Here is a 20,098-nt window from a genome sequence, read left to right as displayed (position 1 = left end):
TTGTCTCACTGTTAGGTAAGGTGTAGGATATGTGATGCTGTGGGCCTGTAACTCTTACAAAGACCTCTGTAATCCTGTTAAGGGTCACTATATTATTTAAAATACCAGGACATTAAAGTTCAAAGTAAGATGGCTTGGAGAAAAAAATAAAAATTTGGGGGTTTAACTCAGATATGAGTCAAATGATACAAAACAGACCTCAGAAAACCTGCTGCATCAGCCTGAAACGGGACCTAGGGTTAGAAGGTACGTGCAAAGAGGATTGGGCAACTATTCATTTTCTGACTACCAGAACCAAGGATTGTTAAACAGTTCACATGATTTTACGATAAAATACACCTTTTTTGCTTAATGATAGTTGATTCCTAAAAGAGTGAAAAAATAGTTAATAGATTTAGGGCGAAATTTGTTTTTCCACTCCGAGCCAAGCCAGTTTGAATAGCTTTCTTTCCTTTAAAAAAGGAAGTCAGCATTGGATTTTTTTTTTCATACTTATTCAAGATTAATTTTTTATTTTTATATGCTATTTTTTTGTGCTATTTATATGGAGGCCAGGTCAAAATAGAAGAAAGAGCAAATAGATCAGGGGAAGTTTAAAAACCAGGAGGGTCTGAGTGAGGTTTGACATTCGGCTGACACCTGACAGAGGGAAGTTGTTGGACTGCTCTCTATCTAGACAAGAGGCAAAGTGAACAAGGTGGCCAGGAAACTAATAAAAGAGAGTGGGCAGTCTCATGGGCTGGAAAATTCACAAAGACAAGAAGAAAATCAAACCATGACACCTATGGGAAGTGATTATTTGAAAAAACAGGTTGGGCCCAAACAATGACAGAGAGGAGACAGCTGGAACATGACAGGAATAATTTCTTTCTTTGTGTGCTTACTGGGAGTGGTTGTTTTAGTTTTCACACTTTTGTGGTGTTCTTAGCTGACTATAGTGTTAAGATTAAATGTTTAGAGGATAGAAAAAAGACTCAAGCTGAAGTTTAAAGCATTTCATCCATGTAGACACCTAGGGATGAGAATTACTCATAAATATGCCATATCCTGGAACAAACAAGCAAACAAGATGGCATTGGCTGCCTTTAGACAATCCCTTCTGAGTGATAGCATTTCTACTTTATTGTATTTACAGGGAGGAGCTTAAGTAATTTAAAACAGACTTTAACAGTCTGAGTTTTATAACACATTTGTACCAAATATATCTAACAAACATTTAGATATGTCATATAATTCAGGCAATGTTGATTCATATTAATGAGTCTGGTAAAGAATTTTGAGCCGTCTTAGTTCAGTGTATTAAAAAACGAGCTTTGAAGTGGAGAACGATCAAAACAAATGTGGAAAGAAGACCAGTCATCACGCCACCAGGAACCTACAGCTGAAATTTGATATGGTTAATATGAAACAGCTGGATCAAAAAGAAACACTGAATAGGTTCAAATTTAATGGGAGGTCTGCAGGTAGGAAAAGTTGTCCTTTAAAAAAAAAAATAAAAAAAAAAACATAAAGGCTAGACCAGATTTAGCCAGAAAGCAAGTGGCTTATGTTTACATAAGGGCTCTTGATATATATTCTAAGCAGATTGGTCTAAAAATAATCATTAGGTCTCCAGAAAAAGGGGCATAATTACAATGAGCAAGACATATCCTTCCAGAGAAAGAAACAAATATTAACTGTGGAGGTATATGTGTCATGATGGTTCAGAGATGTTTTGCTGCTACAGGGCCTTTGAAAAACCAACTGTGATTCAACTGCATTATATCTAGTCATCTTAGATAAAGCACAAAAAAATACTTATTCCATTAGTAGATAATCTTATTGGTCTTATTTAAAAATATAAAATCTTTTTTAGAACAGTAATTGCAGTATGAACAAAATACATGAACATGCTTTAATGATGCACTTAGTATTAAGCGAATGTCCATTTAAGCTTATTTTGTTTTTTTCTCATGTGGAGAAATCTCTCGATTTCCACCTCAGCAGTGACCATATAAGAGGAACAGAACATAAACAGACCCTAGACAAGGAAAATAGGCAATGCAAACCAATTTAGAAATTAGTCATGATCTGCTCTGAGATGAAAGGCTGCTTTGAAATACTCCTGGTTATATAATTGGGATCTATGTTAGAGGCCTACATGTAAGCAATGATGAATAACATAGCTAAAAGCTGAATCAAAAAAAAAGTTTAAAGATGATCAAAATACAAATACGTCCATTTTCATCCAAAGTGTGACGTTAAGACTGACGTGGACAAGTAGTAAACCGTTATGGCAGAGGACTGTCTTGATGTTTTATTTATCTGAGGTGCTTTAAAAGGCTAATAAACAGCAGCCTGCCCCTCCACCAGCTTTACGAATAAATAACATCATAATCTCTGCTGCAGTCATTACACATCAGGGTTATAATCCAACATCCGTGAGGGATCTGTACATAAGTAACAGTTTAAAGGTTACTAAAGGCTTTTAGACTCTATTCATGTTGATCAGATATTACTCAGGATTAATCCACCCGTGTGGGAACGCAGCAGGAAACCACTGCCAAAGCTCAGATAAAGTGATTTCTGAGAGCCCATGGGGATTATTAGGTGTAATGTCACCACTCTCACTGTAAAAATCCAAAATTAAGTTAAACCTGGATCAGACTCTGTGCTAAAATCTAAAAGAATTCTATATAAATATCTCCCCATGCAGCACGCTGCAGAGCAGATGAGTCCTGGTTCTCCTGAGGAAAGAAATCTGCAGTAGGAGTTGGAGTAGGTGTACAGGAGAAAGTCAGAAATAAATTCCACTGTTTGTTATGCAGAGCTGTGTCGGTGTAATCCAATGATGCATGGATGGATATTTGCATATTCTTCATGCTTTGTCCCTAAGATTTACTTATTTTTATTTTTAATTTTATTGACAGTCATGATTTTGGGCAGAAATATTTTTTGCATTTAACTAAAATTAAAACTGCAAGACTTCATGATGCCAAAATGGCTCTTGTTTCTTATCTGGACTTTTCTTTAATTACCCCTGCTTTTAAATCTAAATGAAATAATGGCAATGTCAGTTTGGATTTATTACAACTGCCGGTGAAGAAAGGAGGAAAAAGAGAAATTCAAATTAGCTGAAAGAAAGACAGGCAACAGCTGACCTTTGATCTTCACGGTTGTCACGCAGCTCACGTTTCCCTCAGAGTTGGAGGCGTGGCAGGCGTACAGTCCTGCTGATTGTGTGGTCACTGCTGGCAGAGATAAGGCTCCTCCCTGGAAAACACGAAAAGACACAGAGAAAGATGTTACTAAAAGATGATTTCACATGGGAGGTGTTTAAAAAAAGTTAAACACATTAAATATGCAACATTCAGCTCTGTGAGCCAAAAACTTTCTGATATTTAGTGGAAACCATCATTTTCTCTTTCCATAGAGGATTTCTTCTGCCAGCGGCAACAGCACAAATAAATACTTTATTTATTTGCATTACTTGTCCAAAAATGGGAAGAGTCTAATCTGTGACAGTTTTTTTTGTTTTTCAGCTGGGGTTTCCTTTTTGTTGCGCTTAATTAAACATTCACTGCTCAAAAAAATAAAGGGAACATGTAAACATCATAATATAAGTTCAATTAATCAAATATCTGTGAAATCATACTGTCCAATTGGAAGCAACACTGATTGACAATCAATTTCACATGTTTTTCACATGAAATAGACAGCAGATGGAAATTATCGGCAATTAGTAAGACACTCAATAAAGGAGTGGTTCTGCAGGTGGGGACCACAGAACACTTCTCAGTACCTATGCTCTCTGGCTGATGTTTTGGTCATTTCTGAATGTTGGTGGTGCTATCACACTCATGGTAGCATTAGACAGACTCTAAAACCCACACAAGTGGATCGGGTAGTGCAGCTCATCTAGGATTTAACATCAATGAAATGTCGGGGCGACAGTGGCATTGGAGTCTACCCTGAAACTGAAGGGTTGACGGTTCAAGCCCCGGCAGCTTTCAGTGTCGTCGTATCCTTGGACAAGAGTCACTGAGCCCCAGGGAAGCTGTGGCTACTACGTAGTTAGCCACCATTAGTGTGTGAGTGTTTCCATGAGTGTAGTGTAAAGTACTTTGGTCAAGTCTCCTGGCTATATGAATACAGGTCATATACCATTTCCCATATAAATGTGGCAAGGTTTGCTGTGTCTGTCAGGGTAGAGTCCAGAGGCTGGGGGCGCCACCAGGAGACAGGCGAGTACACCAGGAGACATGGAGGAGGCTGTAGGAGGGCAACAACCCAACAACAGGAATGCTACTTCTGCCTTTATGCAAGGAGGAACAGGAGGAGCACTGTCACAGCCCTGCAAAATGACCTCCAGCATGTCACAAATGTGCATGTCACGTTGCAAAATATACAAAAGTGTGTAAAGTAAAAAAGTTTTTTTTTTATTTTTTTATGAAAAGGTACAAATTAACTTTAAAGCATTCCAATGGCAATTTCTTTTTGGCACTTTTCAAAACTGGAAAATAAAGGGAAAAAAATTATCTATGAATAACAACTAGCATCACCTAACTACAGAAGTTCTAAATTTCACTCGATCTTCTCTGTAGGGTTTTTTTTTGGGTTTTTTTTTTTTGGCTGCACAAAAGATGGAATAACAAAACAGAACTGTTATAAGGATACATAATAGGGATGGGACAATTTATGAAAACCGTCAGAACCGTTCGGTTCGACTGTCTCGGTTCGATTCGCGTGTGTTTCGTTCGGTTCATGCGCTGCTCCTTTTTCTCATAGGCGAAGCGTTTACACTCCAGAGCAGAAGGTGGCGGTACTGCGACCAAAGCCAACCACCAGCAGTAGTAAACAAGAAGAAGAAGAAGAAGCGAAGCAGCTTAGCCAGGTGTAGCAGGGAAAAAAATCAGTTGTTGTAGAGAATTGTGTCGGAATGGCGAGTGGGAAAGAACAGGAGTTGGAAGACGCGCCAGCAGCACTTTATAGGTCTGCTGTATGGGAGCGCTTTGCATTTAGAGTGACCTACGATGACGGCGGAAAGAAAGTTCTGGATAAAAGCATTGTGCAACACGTGTTGTTTATGCTAACAGCAACATGACCAACATGTCATGCTAACTCCGAAATCCCTCATACTCCGTCAGCAACCCCCGCTCCACCCCGCTGCGCTCCAGACCGGCTGCTCAAAGCAAAGCCTACAGCCCCCACTGTGGCTCCCGTCCGCTCCCCTCTGAGTTCCTTGGAGATGGTAGAGAGCATGTGCGAGATGATTAAATTTAAAGCAGCAAAACATACGGAAATGATCCAGGGTTTCCGCGGATCATTTAAAATAATTACAATCCATTATTTTTTGGGGGATTTTTACATTAATTCCATAAATTTTTATGGGTATTTTATTTCGGTGTAACAATCAACATGTATCGAACCGAACCGAAAACCGTGACCAGAAACCGTGAATCGAACCGAACCGAACCGTGGATTTTGTGAACTGTTCCACCCCTAATACATAACTAAATATTTGTAAGGAAAACTACAAAAGAGAGATACTGGGTAACACTACGGTTGCAGCTATTGATGCTTTGAGTAATCATGAATGTAGAAATTTATTTTTTCAATAAAAGAAATCATCTTAAGGTACTCAAAAACAAATGTTATTTTTGTCTTAAAACCAAAATGTAAAATTTTTGATACCTCTTGCTTAATTAATGCACTGACCAGGTTGTCCTTTAATCAATTAGCATGCCAAACCAGATGAAAGTGCGCATTCAGCTCGGCAAAGAACTCATGCTCTTCCTCAACACTGAAGTCCTCAGACATTTTTCTTTCGTTGTTTCTTTCTTTGCACAGGTAAACAGCACATTTCTTCTTCTATGCTTGCATTATCGACAGAGCAGACGCTGAATGCGCACTTTCATCTGGTTTGGTCTGCCGCGGTCTCCGTAGGCTCGTGAACTCGCATGCACGCGCTTTTAGGAAATCCTATACACTACTGTTTATGCTCTAAAAACATTCTAAATGACTTTGTTTCGAGTAAATTATGGACGCTACCCACTCAGGACACTTGGAATACATTGGACGAGCAATATGGAGGAATATTGACACGTTTTTTGTGGACTTTTATGGACCTTTCTGCCTCGGGCGCCATAGACCTCCATTATTTGAATGTCAGCAGACAGCAAGAAGCCTCCCAGATCTCCAGATGCATTTCAGATATCAAAAAAGTACTCCAGAGTGTTGTTCAGCATGGGGGTGAGTAGAAAATGAAGGCCAATCATGTTTTGGGTGTACTATTCCTATTAAGTCTACATACTCCAGATATCCCCTAATTCCCAATTATTTGACAATAATTTAATCACCAATCAACCTCATTATTTACTTGAGCTTTTTTGTTTTTTAACAATAATTGGTTAAAAGTATCAATGTAATTTGAAAGGTGTGACATTACAAGTACGCTCATATGATGTCAAAAACCAAGACAAAGGGATGCCGCAGCAAAGGAATGAGATTCATATTTCAATAATAGCATAAATAAATGTATTTACCCCCTACTTCTTCTAATGTTTCCTTTTAAATGCACTCTGTTATTCAGTATTACCCTTCTGATAATGCAGCTGTAATGACAGCAAATTAAATTAAACTTTACATTTTAAAATAAACATGATGAGAAAATAAGTCTTTAAAAAATATGCCAGGTATTTACACCCCCCTTATACTTCAAAATAACTTGAAGTATAAGTTGTAAAAACATAAGCGCTGCACTCTACCCTATTCCCGACTGAAACAGGAATGTTTTATTGTTGAACATTACTCTTAGCAAAGATCTGATTTGTAGCAGAAGTAAATCCAAAGAATTCAGACCTTGAAAAGTTCCTTTCAAGTCACAGTAAATTTCAGCATTAAATGTTAAAGCGTAATATGTCCTTCAGACTTCAATACCAAGCAGGGACAAAAAAAAAAAAAAAACTTTCTACAATCAAACCTCACCCACTTTTAACCACATGAAAGGAAAACAAATCACTGATGTTCAGCATTCAAGTGTCTTATTTTCCCATAAGATTAAACACAATTAGAAAAGAGAACTTGTATAAGACCTGGTTGGTGAAAATCTATTCTCAAGTTCAGTTTTGAGAATACAAAGTCCTAACAAGACGAGAAAAGATGCAACTGTCTGCAAAAATAATGATAAACAGAAAGTGTTAAATTATTGTGACGTCTTCAGAAGGGGAAAGTGGCATGATGTCAATTTCAATCAGCTTTTCACAGAGACTGGAATGTTTCCGTGTGTTCTTAAAAAAAGTGAAGATAACAGAGTGTTTCAAACATGACTGTTTTGCATGTTCTTCTAACAGCACGGTGTTGCTTTCATCTATCAAGAGCCCCTTCAACATACAGTAATCTGTCTCTGTGTTCAATGATGTAAGGATGGACCACATGGACAAACTAGGTTACAGATAAAGATAGTAGGTCAAAATAGATTTTATCTAGCTTATTAATCTCTAGTCTTACAATGTTATTTACCTGATAGTTTATACTGGGGATGACACTGCCATCTTTTAGCCATGTGATGGTTGGTGCAGGGTTTCCATTAGCAGCACAATCGAGAGACAGGAGACTTCCCACCAAGGCCTGGACAACAGGGGGTGGAGCTTTAGTGAAGCTGGGTGGGGCTGTAAAAAAAAAACAAAAAAAAAACATGTCAAATGTTAACTTTTTTTCCCATGATATTATGAGATTAGCGAGCAGATCAAAATAGTAGCATAATCACTGGCAGGGGAATTGCATAAGAGTGATTATCTCCTCATCATTGCAGGAGAAGATCATACCTGCAGGGTATGGAACAACGGTTATTGGGTGCAATATATCAGGCAGAATAGGTCATCAGCATAGGTCTTGGAATACATGGGTCATCTGCAATGCGGCCTTTTACAGTTTTACTTGTGCAATATTATTTTTCTACACACTTTAGCACTCCGTATTTGATTTTATTGAAGACCAGGTATTAACAGTGTGACAGCACTCCAGACATAAATGCAAGCATCATTTCCTTGCCTATGAAAAAGTAGTTGTTTTTTCTTGCATAGGAAATTCAAAGATCTTTGAGTTATGCTTTAAAGAAACCCTCTGCCAAACTCTCAACACTGTTTTGTTTGGAGGGGCACAGGCATTATTATTAAGGAAAAGAGCAAAAAAGCAGGTGAAGATCATACCTGCAGGGTATGTCACAGAGGGCCTGGAGTACAAAGTCAGAATTTATTATCGTTTCCATCTCTAACCCGACTCTCACACAGACTGGCTCGCAGAGACCGCCTCGCTTCACTTTGATCTGGGGCTCGTTGATAATTTCTTCTGTTCGCTTGTGTGCAAAAAGATAGCGAAAGGTTTTCCAAAATACAGAAACTTCAAAGCACGCACACACATAAGAAAAGATAATGATCCATATTTCATACCCAGATTTAATATTTAAACCCGTCAACAGGCATAACTCTGCAGTTGCCCATTATTTTATCTGAGTTTAACTCTGACTGTAAAGCCAGAGATTTTTAAATGTATCCATATCACCTGATGTTTATAGCAATTTAACACACTTTCAATTTCTTTAGTTTGAAAAGTTTGAAAAGCTGTCTTTTTTAAGTTGTTTATACAATCTGTCAAAATATAATGCTTTTGAAAGCAAAATGAATACAAGATAAGGGGCAATGTCATGGAAGATTCACATTTTAAAAGCAGAAACCTAAAGAGGCTATGAAACATTTTGGAGTTTCTTAAGTTTAAATAAATAAAATTTGGACTTTGATGTATTTATATAAAAAAAAAAGAAAATGTGAAATTGGATCAAAGCAATGTACTTCTGAAGAGGAGCAGGGAAGCCCCCCATCATACGGAGAACAATCGCAGTTGATATCTTCATCTGGAACGTTTTCCCTTAAATCATTACCAGTCATTAGAAAGCCCTACATTTAGGTGGACTTTAGATGTAAGTAGCTGATTGGGGCTGAGTAATCCTGCAGAATGAAAGACAAGTTTCTGTTTTTGTTTTAATCAGGATAAATTTATATTTAATTTGTTTTCATGCCACAGCAGTGCCCTGTGATCAGCGCCGTAAGGGTAAACACTGGATTTTTTAACTGAATACAACAAGATGGTAGAAATATGATGCAAGTTTGAACCAGGGAACAAGACAAAGCTAGTATGATAAATTAAAACATATTTTTGATCTTGTACTCAAAAGTGAAAAAAATATGAACTGCAATAAAACATCACGTTGCCTATTTAGACATATATGTATGCAATATGATTGCAGTGTATTTTCTACTTTTTTATTCCTCCTGCAACACCAGACTCTTTGCCGAAGGAATTTTTCATCACTGTTGCTATCATTTGTTAATAATGCAATTTATAAATATTCTCAACCAAAATATTCTTTTAAATAGCATTTAAGCCTCTACAAAGAAGGGTAGCTTTAAAGTAGCTTTAAAGTTACCAACATTCATACAGAACAGTGTGTCATTTTCCTGTCTTAACATGGCAGGATAATGAGAACTAACTATGCTATTGATAGCTGATTGTTTAATTGTTTGATGGTTTACAGTGTTTGAAAAGTATGTAGAGATATTAATCAAATTTCAAGTAAAATGAAAATTACAAGCATAGATAGTAATCAGAAAACATTCAATCCAATCAAGATATAACACTGAGAACCAGCTTGGCCTCCAAGTTGTTGTTTGTCAGTTAGAACTTCAAACGTGTTATTAAACATAAAAAGGCATCAAATTTAGCATTAATTTTTTAGTCTGGCTTTGCTCCATGAAATGTGTCAGAAGTAAGTAATTTCTCATAATTTCTTTCTTTCACATTGACATGAAGAGAAAAGGCAGCAATCTGGGTGGAATTTTCTTCATTAATTTGATTCCAAGACGTCTCAGGCTTGTATGTTGTGTTGATTTTGAGTTGGAATATTTCTGAAAATTGTTGTTCTCATCTTGCCAATTATAAAGTTGCAATATAGAAAAATCTGGGGCTGATTTATAATCCTATGGAGGGTGACAAGGCTTCTTTTCTCTCATTAACTTTAGAGGCTGCAGTGGCTCACCCATTCTGTTGTAAATATATTGGAATGATTAACAGAACTGCTTTTATAGGGTCCAACAGTTCTTGTTAAAACTCATTAAATATCAGTGTTGTTATAATATAAGAAACAAATCAAAGTGTTCCTTCCAAGATTTGACTTCTATGCCATTTAAAAAAAAAAATTCTGATCCTTTAAAATATCTAAAAAAAGAAAAAATCATATATATGCATGCGGCAAATAAGAGGTGACTTAAGTGCATTTTCTTGAATTGAGGAGGTAAGTGTGACACTTTGCCAATGGAACAAGACAATTTACATTTAAAATAAGAAAAAAACAATTGTTTTATCTTATTTCAAGCGTATATTATCTAATTATCTTATTTTAGGAGTAAAAATACTAATTCCATTGGCAGATCATCTTATTTACCTGCTCAAATTAAGGGTAAATACACTTAACTTAAGACATTTTTTTACTTATTTCTAGATGTTTTTTGCAGTGTATATATTTTTTTTTTGTTTAAATAAAACTTTGAAATAATTTACAATTATGAATGTAACCTTAAATATTGATTATTAAAATATCACTAGGTGTATTATTCAATAAAATATTTATTTTTTAAAAGTAGTGTTGCGCCGATGCCATTTTTTCACCCCGATACCAATACCTGGCTGTGCAGTATTGGATGTAAAATAAAATAATGGAATCCAGTAGAGCTTTATATTGCCTACTTGGAATGGCTGACAGTAGTTGAATAAACTTTTGGCTCTCAAAATGGTATCGGTGCCCTATTTGTTGGTACTCGCCAATACCACCATTTTAGTGCTGGATCAGGACCCCGACCCGATACTGGTATTGGTATCGGTGCAACACTATCTAAAAGGGTCCCATTCTCTTGTCTATTTTTGTTACATCTGATAGATGTAGAAACATTCAAGTATTTTTGCAGTCAACAATACTCCAACTTCTACAGGAAGAGTGAGATGTATAGAGAAAAACAAAAGTATTGTTTTGAATACACATCCCTGTGGTGCTCCTGTACTGATGACCACCTGCTTCAATCTCCCTTAGATTGAACAGGTATTACTTCATTTTTAGCTTATGACTATTGAGTGGGTAGATTATTTAGCTGTTAATGTTAAATTTGTTTGTTTTCTTTGCTTTATAATAAATATAATTATAGATCTTTAAGAGCACTGATCCAAAGACATATCTTACCTGTCACAGAAAGCAGGGTCCAGTTACTGCTCTGCACTTCCTCTGCAGGTTTGTCAAGCACAAGTATTCGACAGTCGTACAGGCCCTGGTCATCCAGCTGCAGGCGCTCCAGCCTCAGGTTGGTGGTTCTCCCCAGAGATACTCGCCCTGCAGAAACAGGGGAGAATGGAACAAACATGCCATAAACCAACTATTTGATGCAGACTTCAGGTCAGAGGTGTTTGAAACTTTTCCGTCTGTGACACTTCATTTGTGGAGAAAACAAAAGAAAGGTCTTGCAGTGTTACCTGAAAACTGAATGAACAAACAGACCCACAATAAACGTTACACACAAGTGCACACAAACTTAGAAATCAGATCTCTCGGTTGCCAGGTGATGGCTCCCTCGAGCCAGAGCCGCTTGTAACATCAGCCCTTTATCTTTCCAAGGCTGCAGACTAACTGTCCATGTAGATTTCACACCTTAACAGACAGACCCAACAAAAAAAAGAAATTCAAAGAAAACAGTGTTAAAGAGCATGAAAACCTCTGTGCACCCTCACACAAATAAAATAAAATATGAACGCTTCAAACAGACTGCAGTATGATTCTGTACCACAGGGAAGCTACTGTTGTGATGGTAATTATTAACAGATGCACTGGACTGGAGTGAGCCTGGCAGCGAGGGACTGACAGTGAAAAAGATTCAGGAAGTTAGACCCAGGTATGCTTCCAGAGATAACACACCCTGTTTATTTTTCCTAACCACCAACAGGGACTAGAACCAGAGGGGAGGAAAACAGGAATGGAGCGAAAGTGGAGCAAACCACACATCAGCATACACTCAGGGGATTAGCTTGTTTCAAAATCCTGCCCTTTGACCCCCTTTCGTTTTTTTTTTCCTCTTTATCTCCACTATCACTCTTTGTGTGATATGGGTTTGTACAGCACTGTTAGGAAAGGCTTTCCTTAGGTGGAAATGCAGGCTGCACATTACTGAATTTCATCAGGGAAAATGGACAGGAGAGATGGGGAGAAAAGAGGAAGGGCATGACCTCATAGTACTGCTTCTGAGATCTTAAGAAAAGAAATCATGATTGCAAACAATCTGAGTGATGTGAGATGGAAACCAGTTAAGGGGTGCACAGAAAAAAAAACATCATCACTTTATTGATGAAAAATGTAGAACTATTAGACAGTAACATGGTTTTCAAGTTTCTTGGGAATATGAAGTTGACTTGCTGATGTAATTAAATGTTTTCATTAATTATAATAGCTTTCAGAGGTTCCTGCATTTGTTTCCAAAATTAAGGACAATTCAATTGAAAAAAATAAAAGAAATCTGTCAGAAGAAGTCATTTAAAAAGTGAGATAACCTGACTGCATAATTGTGAGCTTACATCAACCAATAATTTCTTTCAACGTTTTGACACAGTGTGAGCATTCAGGCTGTCTTTTGTAGGTGTCTAAATGCATCCCCCATCCTGAGTTGAAATCATCGGCACTATTTTAAGCAAATCTTTTCCCAATCTATCCGATTTTTTCTGTTTGCAATGTTCTTCCCCACAGATTTTCGATCAGATTTTAGCTCTGCAATGGGTTGTGCCTTTTCAAAACTTTAAAAGTTGTTGCTAAACGTTTTTCATCAATACAATTGATCATTCAAACATAATACATCCATAGAATATCTAGAGTTGTGCAGATTACAAGTATTTATTTTACTGAAAAATAAATGGCATATAAATATCTTTTATACATTGTGACGGGTCAAAAATACAGTATAAACATCTACTTCTGCTTATGATGCCAATGTTGACATGAACAGATTTTGCACCAATAGGAATGGTGGGTTGAAGTCCTGTGAGATGCAGCTCAGCTTCTTCCAAAAAAAAAAGGCAATAATGAGGTGAAATGACTGTGAAGATTGATCAACCTTTAGGTGTTGGTGCCAATTTAGGGAAGCAAAGAGGCTCATAAGCCACGCAGAGGCCCTTTCATTATGGACAGGTCGGCTAAATTGCAGAGCTGGCAACTGGCTGGCAAACAGAATGAGAGGATGCGAGTCTACCTAAAGGAATTTAACTTGTAACTGTCACCTTTTTTTTTCTGTTATGTCATTATTTTTGAAATTTTGCCAGGACCACGTAACCAGGGATAGAGTCAGGGTCAACAGCAAACCAATGGTTGGACAGTTTTTTTTAAAGTCGTAAGGAAACGGCTGTTCCAGCCATTGCATTTCCGAATTCTCCTCAGTGGTGCAAGACTTTTTTTCACTATATAAGTGAATAAAGTGAATGTGATTGGTCGATTATCAAGGGGGCGGAATTGTTGTGGCGCAAGGTTTGCAAGCAAGTTTGGTTGAGGCCGGTTTGTCGAAAGCATCTTGCTAACCAATTAGCAACTTAGTGCTAGTAGGTTCCCAATGGGAAATTTCATTGGGACCAAGTAGCACTTAGCAACGACACAGTTAAGGAACGCTATGGACAGTGGAAACATGCAAGAGGAGGAGAGTTTTGTGTCGGAGGTCGGGGATGAGTTTCCTCCGTCATATTATTTTTTTTAAAGGACCAAAGTGGGTGGATGAAGATGTTGTGGAAGAGGACGCCAGGGCGGCAGAAGCTTGGTTTGGTGTAGAAGGCTTCCAGCCGTACATGTTTGAGCCCTTGCCTCGCAACGCTGCCAGTTCTGTTAGCTCTACGCCTGCTGAAGACACAGACGTCCATCCCCGTGAACACTGGGACAGAACTCAATGCTAAAGTAAATTATTCTTATTTCTTATTTCAACCGTTGCGTATATTAGCTGCCACATATCAATCAAGATGCTATGACCGAAATTTGAATGACAGATGATCATTGATATATGATTGGTCAAATTTAGGTGTACAGCTTTAGTCTACCTGTGTAACTGTATCATGCTGGGGCATTGCCAAGAAATGTAAATATGTATAATTACTGCCCCAATAATTCCATATAAGGCCACGACTTTAAGAGTAGTGGAAATTTGTTTGGAAATCGAGGTTCTGCTGACTGAGAGCTGAAAGCAGAATTAAAGGAATTATAAAAGCCAGGAAGAGGGGAATAAATCATAAGAGCTGTAAATGACGTGTCACATATTGTATTCTCAAATAAGTCCAAATATAAATTAATGAATCCAAAAATAGTCAAAATAATGTCCACCAAAAGCAAGACATTAAATGAAAGCTACTGGTGCTTCAAGAGGTGCAACATATGATGTAAATGTTTAATATGAGTTCAACATTGACCAACACAACAACATTCCCTTTGGCAGAGGGGCGGCCTAGTGGTTAGGGCATAGAGCTTGGAATCCTCAGGTTCTGAGTTAGAGCCCCATTCCCAAAGACTGCCACTCTAGGTCCCTGAGCAAAACACCCTAACCCTACACTGCTCCCCAGCCGCTGAACAATGGCAGCCCACTGCTCCCCAAGGGGATGGGTTAAATGCTGAGAGTTAATTTCATTGCTCTGTACTTGTGACAGTGTAATGACTATAACAGCTGTAGAAAAAAGAAAAAAAAGAATTCTGCAAAATCTTATTTTAATATATACTCTACATCTTCAGACCACATCTGTCATCCCTTCATTGCACTCTCCATATCTCTCAAAGTATAAATGTAAAAGAAATTAAGGGCTAAATCTCTAATTTAATGAATTCCGACAGTCCCAAACCCAGACATTTTTACATTTACCATAATAACAAAGCCAAGGCGGAGCCAAGAAGTGGACTGAATGCATGTCCTTCCGTTAGAAGAATTTCAAGCAGCAACATGTTGCTGGAACTTCCTGCTGAACTTTCCTTTTCTGTTCCACATACTATTTCAATTATTGTTTAATCTCACATAAAGCTCACAGAGTGTTCTTTCTTAATTAAATTAAACCAGTGTCTCCTGGATACCAACATACCAGCTCCAGGTATGTGAATGAAAATGTAATTCATAATTTATAATGTTATTTATTGCAGAGTTGCATAATAAATAATTATATAGCCTAATGGACAATTGCTTCTAAGGTAACAACAAATGTTTAAGAATTAATTTGTTAGTATGAACGATTCTTTCATGAGACCAAATAAGGGGAAATGTAGGCTTACAGTAGATTTATCCGAATCTTTGTTTTACTTTCTGTTGACACAGTGCAAGAATGAAACAAAATGAACAAGGATCTTCAAGAAGCAATTGCTTCTGCCTGTTAACCCACAACGGATATTAATACCATCTTCAAACTATCTTATCTATAACATATTGAAGTGATAAAAAAAGAATATCGCCTTTATTGTCAGGTCATGAAATACACAGGGAAAAGAAAAATATTTCCATTGTCTAAAGAATACGAGACCTACTGTTAGTTCAAATGTTATTTATTTTTGAAACATTAAAACTGTTTCACTCCCAGATCTTTAAACACAAAACTATCAAGAACATAGTATTCATTAATTAAAGACATACATCAAAGTCAAAATAAATCAGAGCATGCAGGTCTCTACCACTCGCACAGAGAGTGGAAACAAACAGAGGAGGGAACTGGGCGAGACACACGATTTATGGAAGGGACCAAAAAAAAAAAAAAGGCATACACAGGAGAAGTTCTGTAGTGAGGTACTTAAATCACTCTGTGTGATTATAATTAGTATTTGTTTAACATAAGAAAGAAATTAAATTTTTTTCCTAGTTCCTTGTTACACACAGGAAGCAATACTAGCTGAACTTGAGCTGTCAAATGGTAAATCACAAATGTAGTCAAATAAGATGGCTTTGTTTTGCATTATAGATGTAAATAAAACAACAACATTTCCATTTTCATCTCTGACAGAACTACCACTTCACTGTGAAAATCTCACTGATTTTATCCCCTATAATATCACTGAAATGAAAGTGGCCAGTAAAAAATATTGTTCCTCAGTTTAACATGGAGGGAATGCTTAGATCATGATGTAGGAGGGCTTCTTTTCAGCAGTTGGGTTCAACTAAGGTCAACAATCTTGTGTCTTTCTGGTTTTCTTTTGAGGCTTTATTTGTATATAATCGGATCCACTTTTGAAATTAAATTAAATAAACAAAAAAATCTCTTTAGTAAAGTATTTTAGCTTATAAAAAAAGTAGACCAAGCTCAATTCTTCAATGCAAGGTACACTGAGGCTATAAAACGTCCGTTTCAAACCATCATGTGATTTAACATTGGTTGTTGAATTAGGGTAAACTGCTGTTTATTTCACATTAACTGTGATCATACAGAGTTTCCAGAGTAGTTAGTTGTGTCCCAAAGTTAAGGATAAAAAAGACTATACCAAATTTATTGAAAAAAATTGATAATTTTTAAGCAACCTCTTTTATGTGGCAGTAATGTATTATGAGCCAGACAGAAAGAATGAGCGAGGCTCACTGAGCACGCAGATCCTTACACGGTAGCATGAAATAAACAGTTTTACGCCGCAGTAAAGTCTTGCAGCAATGAACTCTGGACAAAAGAGCATTAAAGAAATAAAGAAAAACAAGCAGATGTTCAAAAGTTAACTGTTAACTTGTTCTACAGGTCGCTCGGTCCAAGAAAGACACAAAATGTTGGACAGCAAAAAAAAAGACACCAAAATGTGATCTGATTGGTTTTATTACCAGATCTAGTTCTGTAAATGCACATGTATCATTACCATAGTTTGATGCATTTAGAATGTATTTTCAATATAGCATTGCTGCGAAACTTGCATCTTGCTCTGAAAATTACTTATTGCCTAAAATATATTTAACGTAAAAAAAATTCAGCAATAAATAAAAACAATATTTGAATCACATAGGTATAAATAACACAAATGAAGGCGTAAATCTTCTAAAATCTAAAAAACTGACTAAGGAAACTGAACTACAACTTACTCATCAATACCACTAGCATTGCCAAACCTCCATGCAAATATCTTCTGTTTTTTTTTTTTAAAAACAGTGTTTATTTCCCTCTGTGCTGATCTGTTCACAACAAAAAGAGCAGCTTCGTAGGTTTTTCAAACACCCAAAGCCACACAATACCCTCTCTCTGGAGAATTCAACCACACAATACTCACCGCACACACTCTCACACAATGCATTTATTTTTCAAACCGTCCCTGACTTAAGGCTCCCTAAAGACTCCTTCCCTTAATGCACCCTGTGGTGACACTTAAATACAAAACCATCTACTGCTAGTGAGAAATAAAACACTCAAAAAATATTTTAAAAATCAACCTGTTATGAAATGCCCTACTTGATGACAGAAGGATAAATTATAAAATGGGAGACACATTCTAATGGTTTCCTAATTTCAGTTTATTAACTGCTATTATTCAGAAAAATAATTACCAGAGCTGTGCTAAACCTCTTTGTTACTCTGAGGGGAAAAAAGTCTTTTAAAACTTTAAACATTCTTCTCACTTCAGGTGTCCTTCTTAAAGCTCTCAAACGAGTCAGAAGCAATCCTGACAAAAGGAGTGATTTTTCTAAACATTTTATTGAGACTGAAGGACGCACCAGACATATTGATTTTCAAACCTCAAAAAATGGGTGTGCAACATTTTGGAGATAAAATAAAGAATCTTTTCTGGGAAATAATCCACAAAGATTCTTGTTTGCATTGACAAGGGACTGTAGAAGAAAAATATTTAAATTCAATACCATTTTGTAAAACACAGACATTTATGTTCCTGAAAATGGGATATCTATGGGCATAGAGCCCACACTGTCTGCAAGAGATGTCGTCAGCTCTTGGCAAGTCGAGGAGAGGCATTCAGGTTTTGGTTAGAGAAAGAAGAGGATAAGGTTACACTCCGTCTTGCCTGTAGCTCTATGTAGGGCTACCGTGTCATGGTTTGAAATTTGAATTCAAGAACTAAAGCATCTAAATAAGAGGCCTAACTTGATGCTCCACTGAACACAAGCAGTCCTAGTGCAAGGCTATCAGCTTTCTCCACATGGGAAGGAAGCACATTAGCTACTTTAGCTGTGTTTAAAAGGTTACTCCTGCTTACAGAAGGACAGTGCATTTATACAGCTGTATTTGTTTTTAATAAAGTCAGAAGAAGCATGGGTGCTGAGGGACCACATTTCCTGTCCATAGAGTTGACATCGATGCTTTGATAATTTGCCCAGCAACAACAAACACTTAACTGTCTGTTTCCTCCTTAAAAAAACCTAATCCTAATTCAATAACTATCTTTTACAAAAAAAAAATAATAATAATCTGAAAATCAAAATAATGCAGAAAGGGACATTTATGTAGGGTGACCAAACGTCCGTATTTCCCGGGACATATCCGTATTTCACGTCCTGTCCCGGGCGTCCCGGGTTTTTTTTAGAAAGTGAGGAAATGTCCTGATTTCACTGCGCATGACGCTCCGTGTAACGTAATCCCTGAGCTGCGTCAGTGCGGGCAGCCCTGTTCTTAATCAGAGGCTCTGTTCGGAAACCTGGGCTGCATCCTCCAAGGACGCGGTCTACCTAGACTGGATCCTTCGAAGTTCTTGAAAATAAGGAGGCCGGAAGAGTTTTGGCTGTAAATTCGAACAGGTCCTCCCTTCGGCGGGTTTTACCACCGTATGCTCTGTTGCTTAGCAACCGTGAACGTTGACACACAAAGCAGGAAAAGAATGAATACCGAGGTTTTCAAAACTGTTTGTTTATTTATTTATTTTTTAAAAAGTTAAAGTGAACAAAGACTACACACACAAGAATCCAGAGTGGAATAAAGGTTCCAACCACCGTGAGCAGGAACAAATCAAATCAAATGTAATGATAGAAACCTTAGTCAGTTAAATAACCTCCTGCTGTCATTCTGCACATCTCTGATGTTGCTGCTATTTTCAAATATCCATTACTGTAAAAATGTCAATAGCTTAATATTTGGTTATTTATTCTCCAGTTTTATATTGTTAAAACACTTTACAGAATTGTATTTTTTATATTTTAACTCTTCCCTATTATGTTATTCTTATACATTTTTCTAAGGTCCTCATTTGTGTGACCATTTTCAATAATCTTCCTGCTGCTGTAAATCTGCCCATTGTGGGACAATAAAGGGATTTTCTATTTTATTCTATAAAAGGGGTAGAAATATATAAGTAAATCTAAACAATGTATCTACAAAATATATCTGCAAAATCTCTAATATTCATCAACAAAAAATACTTAGTTAAGCATATTGTGCAAAACAACAATAAAAAAATTAAACTCTTATCAGATTTATAGTCCCCACACTGCAGATATATTAGAATCTGTCCTTAAATTACAGCCAAACCCATTTATACAGTAAGAGATAAAAACCTTTAGATAAACCAAACATTACCGCCACATATCTGACTCTATAACCATTAAATCAACTATTTTCATTCATTTCATATTATATTAAACTGAACTTCCAATTTTCACCACTGTTCAAGTAACATTTTCCTCTGATCACGGAGCAAATCCCGATGATGAGACATTTGATTCTATCAATCAACCCCCCCCCCCCTTTAAGGTGTCCTGGTTTTCCCAAATGAAAATATGGTAACCCTACATTTATGTAAAAGAAATAATCTTAAATTGACTTTTATAAAAAGTTCAGAGAAGATTTTTCTTCTTTTTCCTTTTATTTTTTGTTGGAAACCAGGACAAATCCCTTTAGGTAGTAATTTAAACTACTATAAAAAACTAATAACTAATCAAGCTTACAGATGGATAATCCAATAGCCTAACATAATTTAATGATCATTTTGACTGATGAAGATTCTCAGTCATCCAGGTCATAGTCATTCTAAAAAAAGTTTTAAAAACAATCCACTGGACTTGGTCAGGTTCAATTTGCATGTTTTCTAATCCAAAACCAGGCTTTGTTTTTG

The 20,098-nt window shown here is 36.8% G+C and overlaps 1 protein-coding gene across 2 annotated transcripts in view; it reads right to left on the bottom strand.

The window, feature by feature from the left end:
* The window catches only part of LOC119772066 (protein turtle homolog A-like), an 87,974-nt gene that overhangs the window by 45,609 nt on the left and 22,267 nt on the right, over nucleotides 1–20,098 (bottom strand). For both annotated transcript variants that reach the window (XM_038268348.1, XM_038268347.1), the window contains exons 4-6: nucleotides 11,267–11,413; nucleotides 7,501–7,649; nucleotides 3,141–3,252 (exon numbers count right to left, since the gene is read on the bottom strand). In XM_038268348.1, coding sequence (XP_038124276.1) covers nucleotides 3,141–3,252; nucleotides 7,501–7,649; nucleotides 11,267–11,413 — 408 coding nt within the window. The remainder of the gene's footprint in view (nucleotides 1–3,140; nucleotides 3,253–7,500; nucleotides 7,650–11,266; nucleotides 11,414–20,098) is intronic.

The sequence above is a fragment of the Cyprinodon tularosa genome, unplaced genomic scaffold (assembly GCF_016077235.1).
Source record: "Cyprinodon tularosa strain WSP-4 unplaced genomic scaffold, ASM1607723v1 ctg7, whole genome shotgun sequence".
Classification (NCBI taxonomy): Eukaryota; Metazoa; Chordata; class Actinopteri; order Cyprinodontiformes; family Cyprinodontidae; genus Cyprinodon; species Cyprinodon tularosa.
Note: the sequence above shows the minus strand (reverse complement) of the source record. Positions and strands in the feature narration are given on the sequence as shown.